The sequence below is a fragment of the Rhodnius prolixus genome, unplaced genomic scaffold, assembly GCF_049639745.1.
Source record: "Rhodnius prolixus isolate KJV_2025 unplaced genomic scaffold, Rpr scaffold_4, whole genome shotgun sequence".
Lineage (NCBI taxonomy): Eukaryota > Metazoa > Arthropoda > Insecta > Hemiptera > Reduviidae > Rhodnius > Rhodnius prolixus.
In genome coordinates this window covers 8,455,480-8,479,760 of record NW_027411614.1, presented here as the reverse complement: position 1 = coordinate 8,479,760, position 24,281 = coordinate 8,455,480, and the positions used below count along the sequence as shown (strand labels likewise).

The window sequence follows — 24,281 nt, the reverse complement described above, 5'->3', positions numbered from 1 at the left end:
GTCTTCTATATAATAAAGCTGCCTTTAAATATTTATACAAGTTGTCCCAATTTTTCCCATTAAGAAAAAGAATGACGTCTTCCTGTGTTAACTTTTTCCCTCCCAGATATTGCAATCTATAAGGAGCCAGGATGGGGCATATCCCAATAAAGTGGAAAATGTCTTCCATCTCAGACAAATTGCACAGGGTACACTCTTGCTCAGACTCTGTACTAAAAGGCCTGTAGTTAAGGTACAGCGATTCAGACCTGGCCTGCATGAGAAGTTGTGCCTCAGAAAATGTCCTGTTGCGGACATAATCTACCTCGTATAGCAGTCTGGGATACAGTTTATGAAATTGTCCCATTCTAGCACGCGACACCATGTTCTCTTTCTCTTGTTGTTGCACTACCGAAATAGAAGTATCCAACGAGGTTTCCCCAGTTAGCAACTTTTCCATTTGGGAGTATGGTGTCTGCAATTGGGAGCCTATTTTTGCACATTCTTCCCACCATAGAACTTTATTGGCAATCACATGTTTGGCTATTATTTTAGGAAGTCTGTGATCCGGGAGTTTAAGAATTTTCAAAATATATTTCAGATGTATTTTCAGCGTGAAAGTAAACATTGTATGTAAACCTGACTCTAAGTTAATGATATAATTTGACATAAATTCTAGTATAAACACAGTTTATATGTTAATTAGATTGTACAAAACTATGACATCACTGTATCTAATAAATAAAAAAAATGCTTATTTTTTCAGGCGGGCTTTACGTCTAACTTCCAAATATGGTGACGTCACGGAGTCGATGAAGTTAAAGTACTGTACTTTAAATTTCTCAACCATTAGAAATAAAATCCTAGGCAGAGACGGGAAATCTAACCAAGTACCACACCAACCATGCTAACCGCCTTGGGTATCCTAAATATGGCAATTTAAAAGTATAAAGACCACAAAATATCAGTTTAGAGATGGTTTTACTAACAAATCATTGGACCTTGACGACAGAAAACTGATCCTATTTTGGGAAGCTCTTCCTTTTTTAGCTTTTTATTGTGATAAGTACCAGGATCCCTAGCAGTTGTTGTACTTGCTTTAGTATGTCGTCAAGAATTGTAAAATATAATAAGGCCTTTTTTGACATCATTTCTTACTCCTCGTTAAATCTGTCTTAAATTGAATTTATAAAATATTTCTTACATTTGCCATTTACATTTTAACATTGTTCTTAGTTTAACATTAATAGTTTTATTAATTTATAAATTAATTTCCGAGGTTCACTGACGTAACATCTTACAGTACTAAATCAGCAAAGAAATCGAACCTTTAAGACTCTGCCAAACTTTAGTCATCAAACACTTATCGAATACTAAAGAGCGCTTGATTGTAAAAAGAACACAACACAACTCTCAGACGAATACAAAAATAGTTTCTAAAAGCTGTCGTGCAAATGTGGAATTAATTAAAACAGGATTATTTCCAAAACATCTGTAAATTTGATTAAAAACAAAATAAAAAATTGCCTTATAAATTGATTGTAATATAAAATAATCAAATTAGATTTTATTAATAAGCAGGTAGATAAGAAACAAGAAAAAAGATAAATAATAATTAATTAGATAATGTTCAATTATATAACAAAAAAATCAACAAGTAGCAATTTTACTGGCAATAAAGGTAAGTTAATGTTGATTTACAGGTGGTTTTATGTTTACTATTTCTGTTTGTTCAACATTTTGCTGGTGGAACTTGTGGATGTAGGAGAAGCTTTTTATTTACCTTAGCAGCCATTACCTGTTTAATAGTCCTACATCTGTTTCTAGATGGATGTAAGCTAAGGAACCTGGACAAGTTAGCTCCTACTTCTTGAAACCCAACTCTTTAACTTCCTTGCAGCTGTTCTTCTTGGAACACCCATAACTCTCATTTCAGGAGCCACATTTTATGGCCCCAGTAAATTTAATTAATTTTATTATCTTTTCAAGAGATTTGGGGGGCCAAAGCTCCATCCAAACATTCAACAACTAATACTTATCGCAACAGAGTATTAAAACTCCAAACTCTGAAGTCTAACCAAACAAAGAGGTAGGACTAAAGATATATTCGGGCTAGAGGATGTCCTAGCAAATCTCTCTAAGTCACTAATAGTTGAATAGCTACTTAATGAAGCAGAATCCTGCAAAATTAAAAAACAAAATTCAATTAAATAAACTTATTTACTGGGCCTTGTAAGATGGGGGATTCATCAAATGGATCTTCTAGAAGAAAATGCAATAAGTGCTAATATTGTAGATGTATTTCATAATATTGCTTATATTATAGCAATAAGTAAATAATAATAGAACCTTCACATATTAAGGAGGTCTATTGGATTTTTGATTCTGCTTGTTTAGTGAATTCCAATCAATGAGAAAGAAGATCTGTATACCAAAATGAATTTCGCTTTATTTTCATTAATTTGTCAATAGATCTGTTCCAATAAAATCTTCAACTAATTTTTAATTGTCCGCAGCGTGCGAAGTAGATAGATATGAAGTCCAGTGAGCTACAAGGCCAAGTATCAACTAACAGTTTGATGTTCCAAATAAACTCCATCCAATTTCGAAATAGTTTGAGATGGGTCAGAGTTGTCGGAGGGTCAAGAAAATTTCTAACGATACTGGCGTGCGCAGCGACTTGAATTCGATTGATTGGCTACCCAAAGGTAATGGACATTATTTTTAATTCTAAAAAAAATAATAATTTATGTTAAATATAGATAGCAAAAAGGCGAATTTAAAGCACAATTTTAGGCAATGATGTCGATTATTTTGTAATAATGTGACAGAGGTACAAATACAAAGTTACAACCTGACATCAAACAAACATATATTTGTGCAGTCGAAAACTTTGATTGCAGTCCTTAATGATCTAATTTATGATCATGGCTTATACGAGGGGGTACCCAAAAAAAACCGGAATTATTTTTTAAAAGCTATTTATTTACAATTTTTTTACAGAACAACCTTATCCCCTTCAAAATACTCTCCATTACAACTAATACATTTGTCCCATCGGTGCTTCCACTGTTCGAAACATTTTTTGTAGTCATCTTTAGAAATGGCTGACAGCTCCTTCTTCGTTTTTTTCTTGACCTCTTCAATGTTGTTAAATCGGTGACCTTTCATGCCCTTTTTTATGCGTGGAAATAAGAAAAAGTCGCACGGAGCCAGGTCAGGCAAGTAAGGTGCGTGGGGCAGCGGAACCATGCCATTTTTAGCCAAAAACTGTGTAACAGAGATGGCTGTGTGTGCAGGTGCATTGTCGTGGTGGAAGAACCAGTCTCCTGTTTGCCACAAATCGGGTCTTTTTTGGCGAACACTATTGCGCAATCTTTTCAAAACTTCCAAATACAAGGTTTGATTGACGGTCTGACCTGGGGGGACAAACTCTGAATGGACTACGCCTTTGGCATCAAAAAAGCAAATCAGCATTGTTTTGATGTTTGACTTGACTTGACGACATTTTTTTGGTGGGGTGAAGATGACGTCTTCCATTGGCTCGACTGTTGCTTTGTTTCTGGGTCATAACCATAGCACCATGACTCATCACCAGTAATGACCTTTGACAGAAAGTCTGGATCAGTTTCAAGCTGTTGTTTCAAAGCACGACATGTTTCAACTCGATGTTCTTTTTGATTGTCAGTCAGAACTCGAGGAACAAACTTGGCAGCAACCCTTTTCATCCCCAAATCTTCCGTTAAAATTCGCTGAACCGAGCTCCAAGATAACCCACTACTCTCTGACAGTTGATCAATTGTCTGTCGACGGTCTGTGAACACCAGCTCTCGAATTTTTTCAACATTTTCGTCGATTCGGGCAGTTGATGGACGTCCAGAACGAGGTTTGTCATCAATCGACATGTTGCCATTTTTAAACCGGTAAACCAATCGTATACTTGAGTTTTTCCCATAGCGTCATCTTTGTAAGCTGTTTTCAACATTAAAACACTTTCAGCAGCATTTTTGCCGAGTAGAAAACAAAATTTCAGAGCTGCACGTTGTTCACTTAAACTTGCCATCATAAAAAACGAAAAAAGAACAAAACAGCGCTGGTAAAAACAATCACTGCAGATGAACAGAACAAGCCAGGCAGACAACACAGGCAGGACTGAACTGGCAAGGAATTGCGCTATACACGTCTAGCGGCAGAAATGCGTACTACATAAGCTCCATGCGCGGCAACGCAATTCCGGTTATTTTTGGGTACCCCCTCGTACACTCACTCCCTTTTGAATAATCTTTCAAAAGGTATATTATCCAGGAATCTAATTTGGAACAAGGAGCACCAAGTCATGTCACAAACAAACAAACTAAAAATGAGTAATATAAACAATTAACTTTTCATAACAAGCACTAAATTGCCCTGATAATGCAGTCATATTTTGAATATAATAAAGAAATATAATAAATTGTGAAGTCTGCTCAATCAAACTTAAATTGAATTAATCTCAAATCGGTACACTAACTACGAAATCGAGCAATGATAATCAAAAATATAAGGTGGCCACCAATCAATCTGAAGGGACATACCTTATCTATTCTTTAGTTCACAACCATGATCTCCAGTTCTTCGATTCGCTGACAAACTTGTCTCAAATCTGAGAAGGCAGATCTCTTTATCTTCTTTTTTCAACTGTTTTTAACAGATTTTAAATGTTTTACTATGGAGAATTGTACCTTTGATTTTTTCTATTTTCATCTTTCTTTTTTGGTAGAGAAAAGCTATCATTAAATTTGGAAAATATCGTATGAAAAAAAGGGTAAAGTAAGAGCATTTAGAAAAGATTTGAAAATAATGTTTATAACATTTTGCAGATGTGAATAAAACACAGCAAATTTTCATCATTTTTGAAAATTATAATAAACAAATTAAAACCAAAGAAGATGATTAAATGGAAAGTAGATAATTTTTTTAAAATACTGTGCGAGAAAAGTGTAATTTAAAAAAAGAAAATAGGAAATCGGCTTAGTTTAATTGCTCGTAGAAAAGTGTATTACGTGCAGGACTTTTCATTTAGTCATTAACTCAATTAGAGAGAGAGAAACCAAATGGAATTATAAGAGGATTTGTAGAAGCGGAGTTGGGTCGCGGGGACTTCACGCGGGGAAAAAGTGGGATCCAGCTTTTACAGTTCCAATTGTTTTCTTTCTGTTTAAATCAATCAATAACTTGTCATAAGAGAAAAGTTTTCCTAATTCTGCGATTAAAGAGATTTCACCAAGTACTTCCACCGCCTTTAGGATCTTCGAATTTAATAATTATTAAAGTGCTGACAATTTCCTTAAGGATGGTTTTAGAGCAATCTTTGTCGCACGATGTAGCTAAAATTGTCGAAAAATGGAAAGACCTTTCTGTTGCCCTAGAATATAATCCTAAGATGTTAAGAACGCTGAGGAGATTCCATATGATAAGATTCTACCTCATCTACCAATAAAGACTTCTTCTCATCTTATTTCCAAATTTAAGAACTTCCTTTTGGATAATCAGAGAGGTTAGCATCATGATTTCCAATTTGATTAGATAATACAAATATCTTTGAATTTAAATAATTATCAAATTGCTGAAAATTTCATTAAGGATGACTTTGGAGCCCTATTTGGGTGATGTTTTAACGAGAATCCCAATGCAGATTAGTTTTTCTCTTTTACATCTCTCTGTTAAGAAATTCTATTTTGTGAAAACTTTTCTTAAGTTATGGTAGACATTGCTCAATAACTTTAGAGTACAAGCAAATATAGTAAATGTAAGAAATATTATTTTATAAACACAGAAAAATAATTTTTATAGAAGACTTATCTAAAGTAAAAGAGGTAAAAAAGTGACTTCCTTAAAAGGTCCAGTTTTACAATCCCCCTAAATAACTTAAGCTCCTGCCGCTTCTCGCGTTGTGTAAAAAAAAGGTAATTAATCAAGGAGGTACTCTAACGGGATCAGTTTTTTGTGCGTTCGTCATTTAGTATCAGCATTTCGAAAAAAAATTCTGCCTAATCACCATTGATCTTTAAATCTGTCTGGGTTTTGATATCTTTATACTTTTATATTTGTATTTTACTTTAAATTGTCAGATGTTAAATTTAAAAAATAATAATTCAATATTATAAGATTTTTTTTAAAATATTTGAATTGTGGGGAAAGTATAGAGGAGGGATACAGCAGACTTTAATTAAAACTGTCCTGCAGGACAGTTGTATAAGGGTTGATCGTCAAAAACTGCATATTTTTCCAAGCATTAACAATACCTTCCTAGAGCAACTGTTAATGAGTTATTTTACATCTCATTATCCATCTTTCATAATAACTTTTTTCTTTCACGTATCTGCAACAAGTAGTTGGAATATCTCTTCGTAAATAAATATTAGCACAAAACGATTCATAAACCATTTTTGCATTTTTCAAGAACTTTTTATTTAAAACCAAATGTTGAAGATAATATCTGAAGCTAAAAAACAAAATTGATGTAGTAATAGTCCAATAGTCCAAAGTACTTCCACAATAATATTTCAGTTTCTGACATTTATTACATATATAAAAATACTGTAGCATTATCTACCAGTAATTACAAATTATCGGAATTATTCTTTTCAAAAAAAACTGAATTTTAAAACCAACCATTCGACTGCAGCTCCACCATCAATTAATCAAGCCCAAAATGAGCAGAAAGTGTACTCAAGCAAGGAAGAGCCAAGAACACGTGGAAATCATAATGAAAATCAAAACACTACGGAAATAGAAGGTAAGTACAATATTTAAAAATAAATCAATCAAAAATTTTGGTATTACGCTACATTAATTTTTTCATAATTTACTTGCAGAATTAGGAACTACAATTACTACAGGATATGGAGATAAACGTAATAAAATCTTCAGTACTCTTCAAGATATTTACGGGCCAGAATTGGGTAATGAGATAAAATTAGTAAATGTAGTCATGCTAGTAAAGAGTCATATGTGAGTGCACGACTTCTGAAACTAATTTCTTGAAACTTTAGAATAGCTAAAGATGATTCTAGAGGTTGTAAAAGACTCCTGCTTACAGTTGATTTACTTGGAGATTTTATACTAACGCCGAAATCAGTGTGAACAGTGCTTTGTCCAAATTATTTGGAGGGCTTTAGGGCAGGAGGTCGCTCTAGTCAATTTCTATTAAAAACATTCTGTTAGTCTACGTTGTTTCCTATGTGAGGGCACAATCTATTTCATTTCTTTTTAATGGTATATTTTTTATTGATTACCTTTTTGGTTATGAATATTGTTTTGGAAAGACAAAATTGTGTTTTCTAGCTTTAAGTAGGGAACAAAAAATAAAATCTATTTTTAAAAGGTATCATCGATTACGATTAATATTTACTAACGAATCGATAGGGAAAAAATTAAATCTGTTGTTAATTAAAATAAAATGTTCAGAAGGACGTTTAACTTTACCAGATAGAATTTCAAAAAAGTTTTATACTTCATGTTTTGTAAACCTATGACAGCCATTGTCTGTTTCCTAAAAGTAGTGATTCTGAGTAGTGATTTTAATACCAAAAAACCAGAAAACAAATAGTAATAGTCGATGAATTTCAGAGATTTGCCTACGGACATTTCCTGAAGATTATGTTCATTTTTTCTTTGATAACATTCCTGAGGTGGACCTTGGCCTCCTGAACCTATCTCTCTCACCAAAACTTCTCTACCTTCTCACGTCCAGGCCTCTAATGTACTCTCCGGCGTCATCTACACTTCCTACTTTGTCCCTCCCGGATAGCCCTCCAGAAATTTCTTGGGGATTCTAGATTTCTTCATTCTAACCAAAGGCCCTAACAATATCAATGTTCTTTCCCTTTTTAATCCAACAAAACCTGCTACTGGTACAGGTCAATTCCTCTTATTCCCTTGTGTAGTAAACGTTTTATCATGTGTTTTTAATTTAATTTGATGAAAAACTTACAGGCTCGAAATGGTGCTTAGACAGCAATGTTCAGAACGAAACAAACCAAATTTATAGTTTAGCAGAAATAAAACAACATAGGAAAATTGAATGAAGAACGAGACCTTATGAAATAGAAGAAATGTGGCATCCAAGATAGTTTCTTAGTGTCTCAAATGAAACGAAGAAAGAAGAAAGAAGCAGATCAGAGTCAGCAGTTTACCAAACAAGTAAACTATGAACAAAACATTTTAATAAGAATTAAACTGTCATTGAAACAAAACGTCTCTTCTTTCACTGTATGGTCGCTAAACATGCAACTAATTAGCAAGCATGTTTCCTAATTAAAGTTTTATTAAAGCAAAAATGAGAGTGTTAGTGATAATGATGAATAAAATTTAGTATGTTTAGAAAAAAATTATTTTAGCAGTGATTAAAAATGCAAATCATTTCTTATTACGGTTGGAGCGAATGAGTTTTGTATGGAAATCAAAAAAGATTATAGAATTTTTCTATTTGCGTTTTATTCACATCTAGTTTAAATGCACGTACATGTGAACGCAATATTTAAAAAAAAATTATTATTATTGGTGTTATTTTTGAAAAGTTGGTAAAAAATCGTAAATGAATTTATTTTTATAGCTTAAAACTATTTATGAGCTTTCAGGATTGCCCAGTTTAAAAGAACGTTTTTAGAAAAGATTTTTCAATATAAAAAAAAGGCTTCTATTAAAAACTGTAAGGTTTAGAAAAAACTCGATTTATCAATCTGAAAAGTGAATACAAGCGCTTTCTAGCGAATATAATCAGGACTAATGTAGAGTAACAGTAAATGCGCAAGCGCAATTTCTGCTTTGATAAGAATGGTGCTATGAAGGTTACATTATGTAATATGTGCACTATTTAACGTAATAATGGGAAACTGATTTTTAAATAACTACAAAAGGAAACATGACTTCTAGGCCAAGTTTTTTAAAACCATGTAAGTATTAAGAATTCTCTTAAAATTTTCCATATTCTCTTAATTAGAAGGTAAAAAGTCAGTGTTCTTCAAATTTTCAGAAGACGATGGGGGTTGGCATGAAGATAAATCTGATGTTGATACCCAAAATAATACTGGTTTTGTTTATAACAGTAATCTAGCATTGGAATTGGAACAGCAACGCATTAGATTGCCCATTCACAAATATAAGGAACATATATTGTACTTACTAGAAAACTATCAAACAGTAGTGTTGGTCGGCGAAACTGGTTGTGGGAAAAGTACACAAATACCACAAGTTTGTTTTTATTTTTCTCTTTATTTATGGATAGCTAATTATTCTTACTATGCTAACGTGGTTATTTTTGACAGTATTTATTGAAAGCAGGGTGGTGTGATGATGGGAAGATTATTAGAATAATAGAGCCTCGGAGAGTGGCAGCAACAGTGCTTGCAACCAGATTTGCCGAAGAAAAAGGATCTCAACTTGGAGATGTGGTTGGTTATGCTAACAGATTTGACGATTGTACTGATAAAGAGAGGACAAAAATTAAAGTACGTGAAATCATAAAACAAAAAAGTCTAATCATAATACAATTCATACATTCCAGTACTAACTGAGTATTATTTTAATAATTAATTTAACAAAATCCCTTGTAAAAAGCAGTGAAGCGATACTCAATGTAGTATTCTCCGTTTTTCTTACCTCTTGTGATATGCAGGGTAAATTCTAGTTTTTATAGGCGAATAGGTTTCATAATAAAAATATTACTTACTTAATAAAACTGTTAAGTAATGATATCTGATTACAAAGAAAATTACTTGGTTGCTTTATTATTATATGTATTGGGTGATCCATTTAAAACGCACCAATCGCTAATAACTTTATAGGGAAGCGGAAATCCGGAAAACCCATTAAATAAACTATATGTTTTTTTGGTATAGTTTTCATATTTTCCACCCCCAATGCTGTATCTTTATTTTTAGGGGAGTTACGGCAAAAAAACTGAACGGAGTTTCATAAGGACCACTGGTTTTGATAATGATTATGAAAACTATATAAAAAAGTGTGAAAAATTACGTTGACCCGGTTTTTGATATCACTAATATTTGTCGGGATAATTAAGATCAAAGTTACAATTTTATCTATTCGAGATCGGTCTTAAATAATGATTTTCCAACAGAAATACACGTTTTGGGAGGTCCTCTGACTGCAAAAAATGTTATTTATGACGCAAAGAAAAAAATAATAATAATTGAAGATTTTACAAAATATAGTGTAATATAGTGAAATGTAATGGTTCTGGGTGAATCAGGATAGACTTGTTTTATCATCAAATAAAAGCTACCATCTCATTATGTTATCATGTTAATGTACCCCGTATGCAAGACTTCTTGACCTATGATTACGGTGAACAAAATGAAAACTAGACCAAAAAAAACATAATGTAGCATATTTAATGGGTTTTCCGGATACTATTACTTTTTAATAGTGCGTTATTAATCTCTTGAAGCTAGAAATTTTTTTAATATAAAGGTTTTTTAAAGGTGAAATAGAAGTGTTTCTTTTTTGCGTGTTTAGAATCACCTCGGGTGTTAACGACCGAAAATAGCTTAATGATCAGCTGTACCTCATTCCTTTCTGTTTTATCTGTGTCTAAGAGACAGAATATGTTTCAATTGCAAAGCGACTGACCACTGAAAGTGGAATATTTTCGTCTTGTAACTCCGAAATAAAAGATTAATAGTATACGGTATTTTTTCAGTTGGTAAAAGTGCAGTACGGAGGAAGTTGTCATTGGCCACCTGAAACTTTGTCTGAAGGTACTCTAAACAACATGACACTCTACAAAGGGCCTGTAGAGGAAATTGGGTTTAGCGTAACTACTGTAGCATCTTCTTCATTTCAAATCCATCTTACTAGCACTTTCAGATTGCAACAGGTATGTTACAGTTAAGATTCAAATTTTCAGCGACAGAAGCGTAGCTAGAAATGTATTTTCAATAAGTATATTCTTGAGTCATATCTTCCCATCGCATGTTTGCATTGTTTGAATTGAGTGCATTCTTCGTACTAGCAAAATTGGATATATTATGAACTATTCAAAACTTGTAAATTCTGTGAAAAAGAATCTCTCAGGCATAAATTTTTAATGGCCGCCTCTATAACATATGTGCAATAGGATTAACGGAGAAATTCCTTGTTTTAATTTTAATCTGTTCGTTTCTAATATTCCTGAGCTGCCTCTAGCTTTTGTCGGACTCAGGGCAGTTCCTAAAATTTAAAATACTTTAAGAAAATAATATTAACTTCTTAAACGCCATAAAACCGTTTATTTTTATGATGAAAACACACCAACTTCTTATTCACCATCATATTTATTCATCAGATCTATCCCCTACGGGATTGGTGCCATTGTTATTTCAAATAAAACTAAACATTTATTTTTCAATACATTTAATTCGTGGACTCTTTTGAAGGCTGATTCATTATTCCAAAGGAAAAAAATATTGCTAATTTCAGTTCCATTTGTTTATTTATTTTATGATTTTTTTATTCATTTTTTGCTAAGTTTTCGACCTAGGTACTAGGTCATCTTCAAGGTTTGTACTTATTAACAGTTATAATTCATTTGACATTATTAACATTAAAGGTTGGTGTGTCTTCTGTTCCAACTGTTTAAAATATATTTATTTCATTATACTATTTCTCCACCTTCCATAAAATCACCATTTTTTCATCTATTATCATGAATTGACAACTCTTCTTTTCTGGCAAGTTTCTTTTAATTTGGAATATGTTTCTATATATTTAGTAAGAAATATATTAGAGTACTATAAAGTAAGAGCTATAAGTTTGATTATATTTTGTTGTTTAATAGCCTGCTGAAATAAAAACTGCAGCCTGACTGCCAGGTAACAGCCTAGTAATGCTCAGCTTTCATCTGGAAATGACTACCTATATGAGCTTTTCTTTACATCCAGCAGCTCGCCATTATTAGTTAGTCTATTCTGGAAAATAAAGAAGTCAAGGAAATTTACTTACCCTCTGCCTATTCAGGCAGAATAGGACAGCTCTGGGACAATTCTTCAGGTAGGCATTATTATTTCATACGTTTTAAGTACTTTTGAACTTTTTTTTTATTGAAATTAATTGAAAAATAGTTAATTTTGGTTTGTAAAAAACTAAATAAACTAATGATTTAAATTTATGGCAATTAGTGTAACTTGACTAGATTTAGTTTGGTAAAAAGTAAAATTACAACTTAGGAGTCTAATAATTTACTGTCACAGTGTTTTAAAATGCAAAGAGTTCATTCTAAAAGACTGATCCGTTTTAAAGATTTCAACTTTACTCTTATTTTCAATTTATTAATTTGTTCCTTTCATTCCTGTAAGATAAAAATGTATCTTTAAAAAGCAATTTAGTTTCATTTGTAGTATCATTGAATAGAACGCTTTTTTATTCAAGATTAACTCTTAGCACTATTTCATTGAATTTTTCAGATGAAAAACATCCAATTTTAAGAGTACTACTTGCAAAACTGTTTATCGATTGAAGTTGAAGGGAAAAGACGTAATAAAGCCAAAAAAGATAAATTTACAAAAAAAAATTATTATGAAACAATTACAAATAATTGATTATACAGTTATAAAATGTAACGTGCATGTTTATAACACAATCTTATTTATTATATGAATCTTATACTTTAATAATTAAAAAAAATGTATATTTCAGTAGTAGAATAAGAAAAACTTTTAATTAAAAAGAACATTATTTATTTGCATACATATTTTTTACATATATTTAATATTTATATTCTATTTTTGGTAAAAAGATATTAATTTAATAATTAAAATTACAAAAAAAAAAGACTTAAAAAGGTTTTTTTTAACAATTTAAAGAAAAAAAAAATTAGTTTCAGGAAAATCCGTCCTAGGGCGCCACTTAGCAAGCAAGTATAAAAGTAGTTTAAGTACTTGCCACCAGGTAGCACTGCTATAACCTTCCTATACATATATGTCAACGCAACAAATTTTCTTCAGTTCGAACATCGACTTGAGTGACGTAGGAGGTAGCATTCCTCGTCACTCCAAACATAACTTATCTAGTGTAACAGTCATCACCTCTCCCAAAGAATGATGATGTAGAGTAATAGTAAGCAACATGTCGATTCCACAATCGGTAGGCAACTATTCGTGATATCTAAATTAGAATAATTTGCTGCTTATTGAAGTTTATAGTTACCTTTTTTCCTCCATTTCTTAAGCTTTATTTTTTCTACATTTGGGCGTCATGATTTGTATGTATATTCAAGTTTTGTGGTGTATTCAAACTATTTTTTTGTTAATGGAAAAAATAGGGTTTTGTCCAATAGTATGTTTTCAAATAGGCTAAACAGCTTATTTTGTTAAGTTACTTCTAGTCAAAAATTGTAAAAAATCATTCAATATGGTTAAATTAATTCGAAAATGATTTCTATTCTCCCAGCACTAACAAAAAATTTTATAATTTTAATTTTATTAGTATTTTGTTTTATTCATTGTAGGTATAGATTTTTTAATTTTATAATCATTGTTTGTTCTTGGGTGTTATGATTATTGTTAAATTTGCTATTTAAACATATGTTGTTGCACAAAATTCACTTGGTAAACCTAAAGATAACCTCACATCTCGTAACTTTGTTCAGTTTGTCTATCAAAACAAAGTTTATTGGATTTTTTTTTCTTGTGCGGGAAACGAAGTAGTTTGCTCCATTTCTTTAGTTATTCAAAATTGAACCTCTTTTTTCGTAACAAAGTTAACCAAAAAATATATATTCTTACCAGCGTGAAAACAAAATCCAAAAAATCAGGCACAGATTAAAAATGTGCTCATTTTTGGCCGAATTATGAAAAGTTCTAAGGATTAAGGCTGAAATATTCTTTCACTAATGCATGAAGTATTTTTGATTTAAATTACTTTGCAAGATTTATAAAATCGTGAGAAACTGATTTGTTTCTTTTGTTTATGTACCATTTAAAAGTGGTTTTACCGTTTTTTAATTTTGTTTAAGGAAGTATTGTAATTCAAGTGTGGATGCAGATAAATGTATTGTAGTACATAAAAATTTCTGAAACATATAATTCGTATTTCCGAGAACAATTTATTTTTAAAGAACAAGTGCATTGAACATTCTCTAAACTTTGCTTAAGATCCGAAGGTACAATTGTTGAGTTACTGGTTTTAGTGTACCCAGTATCAAACTCAAACTTACATCTGTATCCGTTTCTTCCTGTCAATTTCTTCACCATAAATTTACTCTCTATCGCCAAGTAATTGCAGACGACCAACGACTCTGCATCTACATCTCCTCATAAAAAAGATTAGTTTTAGTCATATATTCTTTTATAGCTACTTGTGACTTGAGAAAGATAATTCAATATTGTGGAAATTTAAAAATAAAAACCCCACGGGCTGTAAAATGCACTCATACCTCGTGAGTTACCTAAATTATCTCATGGGATTTGTTATATATTTATTTAGCTCCTGATCAAAGTCGAATTTATTACTCTACTACATAATGGAAGAAATGTTATTGCCAATTTCAGTCCTAATTTTTTATTTATTTATTTTGCCAAGCTTTAGATCTAGGGTCTAGGTTATCATCAGTGCTATAAAATTTATTTTACAGTAATAGATGTTAATGCATATTAGTTTGATAGATATCGTATATTAAAAAAACACAGTTAACAAAAACGATGAACTATTTAAAATCTTCCAATTTCCATTTTGTAAGGACAAATTTCTATCCGTGAATGAATGTATTGAATTATATCAAAATTATATTCAGATCTTCGGGTGTTTCTCAGCATGACTTATTCTAGCAACAGCAAGTATTCTGGTACCGCTAACACTCATTAAACATTACTTTACCTCCGTGTAGACATAGTTGGTGGGTACAAAGATGTGCGTTTCACAAAGTCAAACTGCATTCAATAAACCCACTTCACAGTCTATTTCCACACAACCTACTTTGATAGTTTGACGTAAATCCCCCTTATAAAAATAGGCATTACTTTTTACTGTTTCCACACATTAATGAATTTACTCAATATCTTCAAGTAAATGCCGACAGAAGTTAAGAGGAATACTGAATATGCAGAGGAAATTCAGATCGGCTAGGTTGCAGAACACTGGATTTATAGGCAACACCTTTCTTGAAATCTACGACTACTTGTAAGTACCTTAAGTTAATTAAATTTTCTATTTTTCATTAGTTGTTACCCTGTAGGCTGGCAATGATGAATATAGATTGGAAATTTTAATTTTTCTCGTCGGGTATGCGAAATATATTCACGTGTAATCGAAATAGTTGTACTAATAATTATATGTAATTATTAGCTCCTGATAGTATTGTATCATTTTTATGATTTGCACAATTTGTGGGAACTTTGAGATTAATTATTGTCCCCAAATAAATCTTCAAAAAATCAATTTAATGTACCATTCCTAAAAGGAAAAAGAAAATATGTACAGTTCTCATTACAGAATTATAAATAAACAAAATTAAAGTTTACAAATGTGAATGCTATCTAGCGTCGACTGCTGAAACTAAAGGTAGTATAAAGACAATCTTAGTTCTAGCAGTCGTCGCTAGAGAGCATAGGCAGTTACTTTTGGCACCTTTTTTAATGAGAATTTATTACTATAGATTTTAAATTTTGGTTTTAATGAAGTTAACTTTTATTTAAATTGTTTACATTTGTTTTGCTTGATTATGTTATTTTGATGTAAACCTTTTGTATGGTTTCCATTATTTTGGTCACATAGGTAGCTTAAATTGTTTTTATAAATTATCACATTTCTTAAATATCTTGCCTTATTGCACAAAGCATTGGTAGTTGATGTCTGTAAGAATGCAGATCTTAGGCAGCATAATTTTTATTGTTTTAGAATAAGTTACAGTTTATTAAAGTAAGAACTGTTTGATTATATTTTGTTGTTTAATAGCCTGCTGAAATACAGTGATATAAACTGCAGTCAGGAGCTAGCTGTCTTTAACCCGTGGTTTTTCTACCAATGCCAAGTTGGAGCCTTGTATTGCTCAGCTTTCATCAGGAAATGATTATCTGTATGGGCTCTGCTTCACATCCAGTAACCGAAAATATTAGGTGAACCTCACTAAGTCTATTCTGGAGAATGAAGAAGCCAAGGAAATCTTTACTTGAGTAAGATTGTTTTTCAGGTAGCCTTAACTATTATTTTATGCGTTCTAAATATTCCAAATAAACTAATAAACCTTAATAGAAGTAGGAGAATAAATATATAAAGAAAACCTTAAATTTGAAAAAATGTATTTGCTTATATATTTTGTTTTTACATAGATTTTACATTTTCTCTTATAAATAAGAATTGCTAAAAAACTTCTATTTATTTGCATACACATTGTGTGTTTTTTTTACATAGATTTTACATTTATTTTACCTTATATTATAAATAAAAATTGCTAAAAAACTTATAGTAATAAAGAAATTTAATATAAAGTAAATACTAATATATAAAATAAATTCTATAGAATCTAATTCTAAAACTCATAAAGCTTCATAAAGTAAGAGGCTAAAAAAAAACCTTTAATTAAAAAAAGATCTATTTATTTGCATACGTATTTTGTTTTTACATATATTTTACATTTAGTTTAACTTCTCTTCTAAATAAGAATTGCCAAAATACTTGAATGAGTAAAAAAAGTTAGGATGTAACCTTCCTCTATATTACTTAAATTGATGGAGGGGGTAGAGACATGTGTTCAAGAAGAAATTGCAGGCAGGAACTTTCTGTCTTTAACCAGTGCTTTCAAACAATGGGCCCTGCTTCACATCCAGCAACGGAAAATATTAGGTGATTTTCATTAAGTCTATTCTGGAGAATGAAGAAGTCAAGGAAATCTCCACTTCTGTAAGGTAGGATTGTTTTTAAGGCAATGTTATCTAATATTTTATACGATCCAAATATTGCATGATAAACTCATAAACCTTCATAAATGTAGGAGAATAAGTAAAAACCTTAAAGTTAAAAAAAATGTATTTATTTGCAAACGAATTTGTTTTTTTTTTTACATAGAATTAACATTTATTTTACCTTCTCTTGTAAGTAAGATTTGCTAAAAAACTTCTATTTATTTGCATACGTAATTTGTTTTTTACATCAATTTATTTGAAATTTGTTGTTTACATAGATTTTACATTCATTTTGCCTTTTATTATAAGTCAGAATTGGTAAAAAACTTACGAGTAAATTTAAAATCTTTAATCAAAAAACTTCTATTTATTATTTATTTTATTTATTTAAACTGCTATTTTGTCTTTTTACATTTACTTGACCTTATAAAATAAATAAGAATTGCTAAAAAAACGTACGAGTAAAAAGAAATTTCGGTTAACCTCGCCGTAACCTTCCTCTTTGAATGGAAGATTAAGATAGATGTGTTCCCGACAAAGGTATTCCCCACCCTGCCCCGCCCTTTTAACACAGCTGGGCAAGAGCCAATATGGCGGCCAGTCATACCATATGTTCCCCAAGTGTGTTAAAAGGGCGGGGCAGGGTGGGGAGAACCTTTGTCAGGTACACATCTATCTTAACCTTCCATCCGAAGAGGAAGGTTACGGTCAGGTTATCCGAAATTTCTTTATTACTAGTAGGTTTTTTAGCTTTTAACTCTTATTTATATTATAAGATCAAGTAAATGTAAAATCTATGTAAAGACAAAGTGGGTGTGCTAATAATTAGATCTTTTTTTGATTAAAGATTTTTTTTTTAACCTCCTACTTTTATGAAGTAAATGTAACATCTATGTAAAAACAAAAGTAAATGTAAAATCTATGTATTTCAGCAATTCTTATTTATAGTATAAGGTAAAGTAAATGTAACATCTATGTAAAAACAGAAGTAAATGTAAAATCTATGTATTTCAGCAATTCTTATTTATAGTATAAGGTAAAGTAAATGTAACATCTATGTATTTCAGCAATTCTTATTTATAGTTTAATGTAAAGTAAATGTAACATCTATGTATTTCAGCAATTCTTATTTATAGTTTAATGTAAAGTAAATGTAAAATCTATGTATTTCAGCAATTCTTATTTATAGTTTAATGTAAAGTAAATGTAAAATCTATGTAAAAACAAAAGTAAATGTAAAATCTATGTATTTCAGCAATTCTTATTTATAGTATAAGGTAAAGTAAATGTAACATCTATGTATTTCAGCAATTCTTATTTATAGTTTAATGTAGAGTAAATGTAAAATCTATGTATTTCAGCAATTCTTATTTATAGTTTAATGTAAAGTAAATGTAAAATCTATGTAAAAACAAAAGTAAATGTAAAATCTATGTATTTCAGCAATTCTTATTTATAGTATAAGGTAAAGTAAATGTAACATCTATGTATTTCAGCAATTCTTATTTATAGTTTAATGTAAAGTAAATGTAAAATCTATGTATTTCAGCAATTCTTATTTATAGTTTAATGTAAAGTAAATGTAAAATCTATGTATTTCAGCAATTCTTATTTATAGTATAAGGTAAAGTAAATGTAACATCTATGTAAAAACGCTTATTTTATGAACTACATTAATGGAGAATTAGCCACTTACCAACAGTTTACGAGAAGTATTTGGAAGTTACTTTGATAGAACAGTCCCATCACTTGGTTTGCCCAGGAAGTTCGTCGTGTCCCAGAAGACACTCAGTACATCCCCATGACAAGTAAGACCAGAGATAGTCGAGCTGGTCTCTAACGAAAACTATTGGTAGATTAAAGCTTTAGAGCTAGTAATATTTTTACCAAACAGAAAAACCGTCTAATATTCACCGAAAGAGGAAGGCCTTCGTTTGTTCTTAACGAAAGTTGAAGTTCATACAGTATATTGTTTTTTTTAAGATATTATACAAAGGGTTGGTGTATATACACAGGGTTGGTGAATGCATACAATAAACATAAGTGTTAATATATATATATATATAGTCTACATATAAGTTGAAGTACCAATTGTTTATTTCTGAATCTACAAGGATATAATTAATAATTAATAAGGGGGAGTTTTTTTTGAAGTGGAGTTTCTGAGTTTAGATTTAAATATTATATTTAGAATCCTATAAAAAGGAACTAATCAAAATCAAGCAAACTTGAAAAAAGCAAGCTTTAGAAATCAATTCCAAAAAGCAACATAGGTAATCCGAGAATACTAATTTTGAACTCGTAGTCGATTAAAAAGAAAAGATCAAAGAATTCATCGAAAAGGTTTAGAAATCAATTTAAATACTTTTTGTTGAATATACTTAACACTGGACATAGTCAAGAGGAAGCAATAATATTTATTTCTAAGTAATAATTGAATGATAACATGCTGTTTTCATGCAAGAATAATAAAATATAATTAAATAATTGATAATAAAGTCTTACCTTGCTAAAAGAATATCCAAGTTCATCAGCATCTTAATAGATCACTATCCTACAGCATTTGACACGTATTAAAATAATTCACAATACTATTTACACTAAAACTGTATATCACGCACTAAGTATAACTTAAATTCAATTTATAAAGTCGAACTTCACTTCACCACGCACTAATGTTCACTTAAAAAGTCACGTTATTAAAGAGACACCACGAACGAGAAAAAAGATGGCCAACCATAACTGGCCAGGCTGACCAGCTGGTAAGTGAAAGTTATCTAAGCAGCTGATTCCAGCTGTTTTTTATTTTCATTTATTTTCAAAACAAAATGTAATTCTAAATTAAATTTTTTATTAATCTTACCTCAAAAAGCTAAGTCTTCTAAAAAAGATAGTATGATTTGAATTATGTAATTAATAGCGTAAGTCTACCTAATTTTGTACAGCAGTCCAACTTGTCAGATATCAGCTAAATCAAGAAATATAGCTGCTGTTTTACTTACTGTTTTTTACTTTATGCACGATACGTTCAGTTATTCGTTCAACTTGATGTTATTGATAAACACTTTGTCCTGAACCCAAATTAGTGAAATGGTATTTTGTGAGTCAGTCAAGTTATGTAATAGTTGTTAGCAGAAAAATTAGTTCGACCGTAATCATTATACTAATAAATAAGTAAGTAAATAGCAACTTACTAACAGTTTACGAGAAGTATTTGGAAGTTACTTTGATAGAACAGTCCCATACTTGGTTTACCCAGGGACTTCGTCGTGTCCCAGAAGACACTCAGTACATCCCCAGGACAAGTAAGACCAGAGATAGTCAACCTGGTCTCTAACGAAATCTATTGAGAGATTCAAACTTTAGAGCTAGTAGTATTTTTACCAAACAGAAGTACCGTCTGATATTCACCGAAAGGAGAAGGCCTTCGTTTGTTCTTAACGAAAGTTGAAGTAGGTATCAATTATTTATTTCTGAATCTACACTAAGGAACTAATTAATGAGGAGCAAATCATGATGCGCAGTTTCTGAGTTTGGATTTTAATATTCTACATAGACTTCTATTAAAGGAATGAATTCAAAACAAGCGCACTTGAGAAAAGGAATCTATAGTAATCATTTCCAAAAAACAACACTGGGCTAAAAAAGTCAGTGAACACCTAAACTTACCTAAATTTTAATACTTTAATTATTATCTAAGTAGAAACTTCTTTTCCTTTTTTTAATGAAATATACTATTCGTTTCAGAGAAACTAGAGTTATTTATTTTATATAAAATCTTTTATTTTTTTTCAACAGAAATATCATAATGAATTTTAAACAAAACAATACCACACACGATTGCAAAAGAAGTCTGTGAACAACAGTATAAATGTGCAAAAAATCGAAATTTTTACATACATAACAAACAGAAAAACAGTTGAATATAGTTCAAAAGAACCCTATGGTCTTGTAGAAATCATATCAGTCAGTTTAGTGAAAAAAATTAAAACTGTCCGGTAAAAAGTATTCGTGAAATAGGGTAGATAGATTAAACTTAATTCTATGCATAAACGAGAAATTCTGAAGATTGTTAAGACAAGTGTTCAAAAAAATATTAAGATACAATCTAAGAGTAAGCTCAAAAAAAAATGGGGTTGGATGGAATGTTTGTCTTCCAACAAGAAAACGACCCGAAACATACCGCACTAAAAACTTGGGAATGCCTTTATATAATACAACCGGGCGCCCAAACAGCCTTCGACAATCGCCAGACCTTACCCCAATCGAACATTTGTCGGATGAAATCAGTTGCCAAATAAATAAAAGAGAAATTAGAAACCGTGATCAAGTTCAAAAACGATAGTTTATAAGAATGGGATAAAATTCCAACGTTGACGAATACAAAATTAGTAGGATCGATGAAAGCTCGCTTGTAGGAAGTGATTAGAAACAAAGAAGGTCCTACAAGTTTTTAAAATTCATAATGTATAATTGTAAGAACGATTTATTATATTCACAGTGTTCACAGACTTTTTTTGCATTCGTGTGTGGTGTTGTTTTGTTTTTTATTATAATATTCCTGTAAAAAAAATATAATAGATTTTATCTGAAATAAACGGATTTCTCTCTACCGAAAAGTATTATTTCATTTGAGAAAAAAAAAGAAGTTTCTACTAAGACAAAAGAAACAAAATTTGGATAAGTGTTCACAATATTTTTTGATCCAGTGTAAACTAAGAATACTAATTTTGAACTCATAGTCGATTAAAAAGAAAAGATCAAAGAATTCATCGAAAATGTTTAGAAATCAATTTTTTTTTTTTTTTTTTTTTTTTTTAAATTTATTTAGCCATTTACAATCTGTATAATACACTATACAATAAGTAAATAAGGAGATAGAAGTATAGAGGCTTGAAAGGCAGGAGGAAAGAAACTGCCCAGCGGCAGCACTTTCTACAGGATATTTATTTTAGGCCTTCAGACTGCGAGGAAGTCGCGGGGCCACTGGCGATTCAGTCGGCGAGGAGGATTGTCAGGAATATCAGAGGAGGCGAGAGACTGTACTAGAGAATTGGAGCAAGTGGAGAGAGCACTATGGAATTTTTGATATTTAGTCTTGGCTAACTGGTGTACGAAGGGGATGTTGAGGTCGTTGTGTAGAGTGAGGTTAGTCACGTAGAAAGGAGCGTCAGCTATCTGTCGGAGGAGTTTTGACTGAAATGTTTGTACAGTCCGTACGTTTGTAGGTTTGGCTGAACCCCACAGCTCTAGTCCGTAAGTCCACATTGGTTTGAGGATAGTACTGTATATTAATCGTTTGAGTTCAATAGGTAATTTGGAGCGTCGTCCAAGAAGTCTGTAGAGTAGTTTCGCACGTTTTGTCATAGCTTGTCTTTTAAGTCTAGTGTGTGGGTTCCACGTGAGTCGCTTGTCTATGTAGAGCCCAAGGTAGCGCACCAGATCTGTATGAGGAAGAGGATTGCTGTTGAAGAGGACAGGTGGACAGGAGCCCCGCCGGAGAGTAAACGTGGCATGCTGGCATTTCTGTGGGTTCATTTTAATCCGCCACTTCTTTGCCCAGGATTCTATTTTATGTAAGTGTGTCTGTAATTTGTATGAAGCTGATGTAGGATGTGTACTTGTGGAAAGTATGGCTGTGTCGTCTGCATATGTACAGAGTAGTGTAGAGGGTTGTACAGGTATGTCTGATGTGTATACTGTGTAGAGAACGGGGCCAAGTATACTCCCCTGCGGCACTCCCGCCCCCACTGTGGAGAAAGAAGAGATTGCTGAGCCAGTACTAATTTGAAAGAACCTATCTGAAAGATAGGAGCGCAGAATGAGGTAGTACGTTGAGGAAAGATGCTTTTTTAGTTTGAACAGTAATCCAGGATGCCAAACACGGTCGAAGGCCTGGCTTACGTCTAAGAATGCCCCTGAGCAATACTGTTTTCTCTCCAGTGCTGAAGCAATAACATCAACTACCCGGTGACATTGTTGAACAGTACTATGATGACGCCTGAAACCAAATTGGTGGTCTGGTATAACACCAAACTCCGGCAATATGGGGTTAATACGCTTAAGTAGCAGTTTTTCAAGAACTTTTCCTAGAGTCGGCAGTAGGCTGATAGGTCTGTAGGATGAGGGAAGGTGAGCAGGTTTTCCAGGTTTCGGAATCATTCGCACTACTGAATACTTCCAGGATAGCGGAAAGTATGTAGTACGAAGGACAGAGTTGTAAATGTAGGTGAGGAAGATGATAGCTTTTTTAGGTAGGTGGCGGAGGATTTCAGAGGTGATGAGGTCATATCCAGGAGACTTTCTAGATGGAAGATTCTTGATAGTGTACTTAACGTCTGAAGGAGTAAAGGCTTTTGGTGGTAGTGAGAGAGGAAGTGGAACGTCCAGTTCTGTTTGTATTTCAGCCATGTGTAAGTCGTCCGACATATCAGGATGAGGTGTAAAGACATTTGTCAAGTGATGAGCAAACAGTGTAGCTTTGTCCTCGTCCGATTTCGCCCAAGTCCCGTCGTCCCGTCTAAGTGGAGAAGGAGTGTGTTTATAGGACAGAAGCCTGCGTGTAGCGGTCCAAAGAGATTTACGGTCTGTAGTCAGGTTTGTAATGAAGGCATCGTATTTTTCAATTTTTAGCTTTTGTAAATTTCTTTTCAGTTGTCTTGTGAGTCTAAAGTACATCCGTTTGTCACTAGGATAACGTGTTTGTTGCCAGAGGGCTCGTGCTCTCCTTTTTTCTCTTATGAGTATTCGTGTTTCTATAGGTAAGTTATATCGTCTAGTATTCTTCCGATGTGAGTGGGTAGTCGATTCCCAGATGGAAGTCTGTATTGCGTTAGTCAGCGTGTAAACTGCTTCATCAACTTCGTCTGCAGTTTTTAAAGAGAGAGATAGATTAAGTTTAGTGTCAAGTAAAGTTTGGAAGTTGTCCCAGTCAACAGGTCCGGTAATTAGAGAAGGACGAGACGGAAGTGTCTTAGGTGTCGCAGTTAGTACCAACAGCACAGGACTGTGGTCAGAAGAAAGATCAGTAAGAGTGTAGATGTCTGTACATTGTGAAGATGTCTGAGAGGTAACGAAAATGTCTAGGATGTCAGGCAGTTTAGAGAGAGCTGTCGGCCAGTAAGTTGGTTGATCAGGAGACAATACATTGTAGTTAGAGGAAGAGAGAACATTGAGTAGAGTGCATCCTCTAGGATTAGTTGTGCGACAACCCCACTGCGGATGTTTAGCGTTATAGTCCCCACCTGCCAAGAATTTAGGCCCCAGTTTGCCAAAGAAAGTACTAAATTCTTGTGATGATATTGCTTTGTTAGGCGGGCAGTACACCGCTGCCACATTCAAGGAGAATGGGTGGCAAGTCAATGTAACTGCCACGGACTGGAGAGCATCAGTTTGCTCAGTGAGGAGTAGGCTGTGAATTAAAGA

The 24,281-nt window shown here is 32.3% G+C and overlaps 3 protein-coding genes across 3 annotated transcripts in view; 2 read left to right on the top strand and 1 right to left on the bottom strand.

Annotated features, from left to right (window-relative positions):
* Nlg2 (Neuroligin 2) overlaps nt 1-21,629 on the bottom strand; it is a 512,997-nt gene extending 491,368 nt beyond the window's left edge. Inside the window, exon 1 of the mRNA XM_074131290.1 lies at nt 19,362-21,629. The gene's annotated coding sequence lies outside the window, so the exon portion shown is untranslated. The remainder of the gene's footprint in view (nt 1-19,361) is intronic.
* Nucleotides 1,478-8,468, top strand: LOC141455853 (uncharacterized). Its single transcript, XM_074131293.1, has 5 exons — nt 1,478-1,660; nt 2,496-2,687; nt 6,647-6,757; nt 6,837-6,923; nt 7,957-8,468. Exons 2-5 carry the CDS (start codon nt 2,600-2,602, stop codon nt 8,046-8,048), a joined length of 378 nt encoding a protein of 125 aa, XP_073987394.1. The 5' UTR covers nt 1,478-1,660; nt 2,496-2,599; the 3' UTR covers nt 8,049-8,468.
* Nucleotides 8,885-19,154, top strand: LOC141455534 (probable ATP-dependent RNA helicase DHX35). The gene is made up of 8 exons (XM_074130652.1): nt 8,885-8,915; nt 8,966-9,213; nt 9,288-9,470; nt 10,682-10,858; nt 11,798-12,009; nt 12,423-13,101; nt 15,022-15,135; nt 15,910-19,154. Exons 1-5 carry the CDS (start codon nt 8,885-8,887, stop codon nt 11,822-11,824), a joined length of 666 nt encoding a protein of 221 aa, XP_073986753.1. The 3' UTR covers nt 11,825-12,009; nt 12,423-13,101; nt 15,022-15,135; nt 15,910-19,154.
* Nucleotides 21,630-24,281: the final 2,652 nt, after the last annotated feature.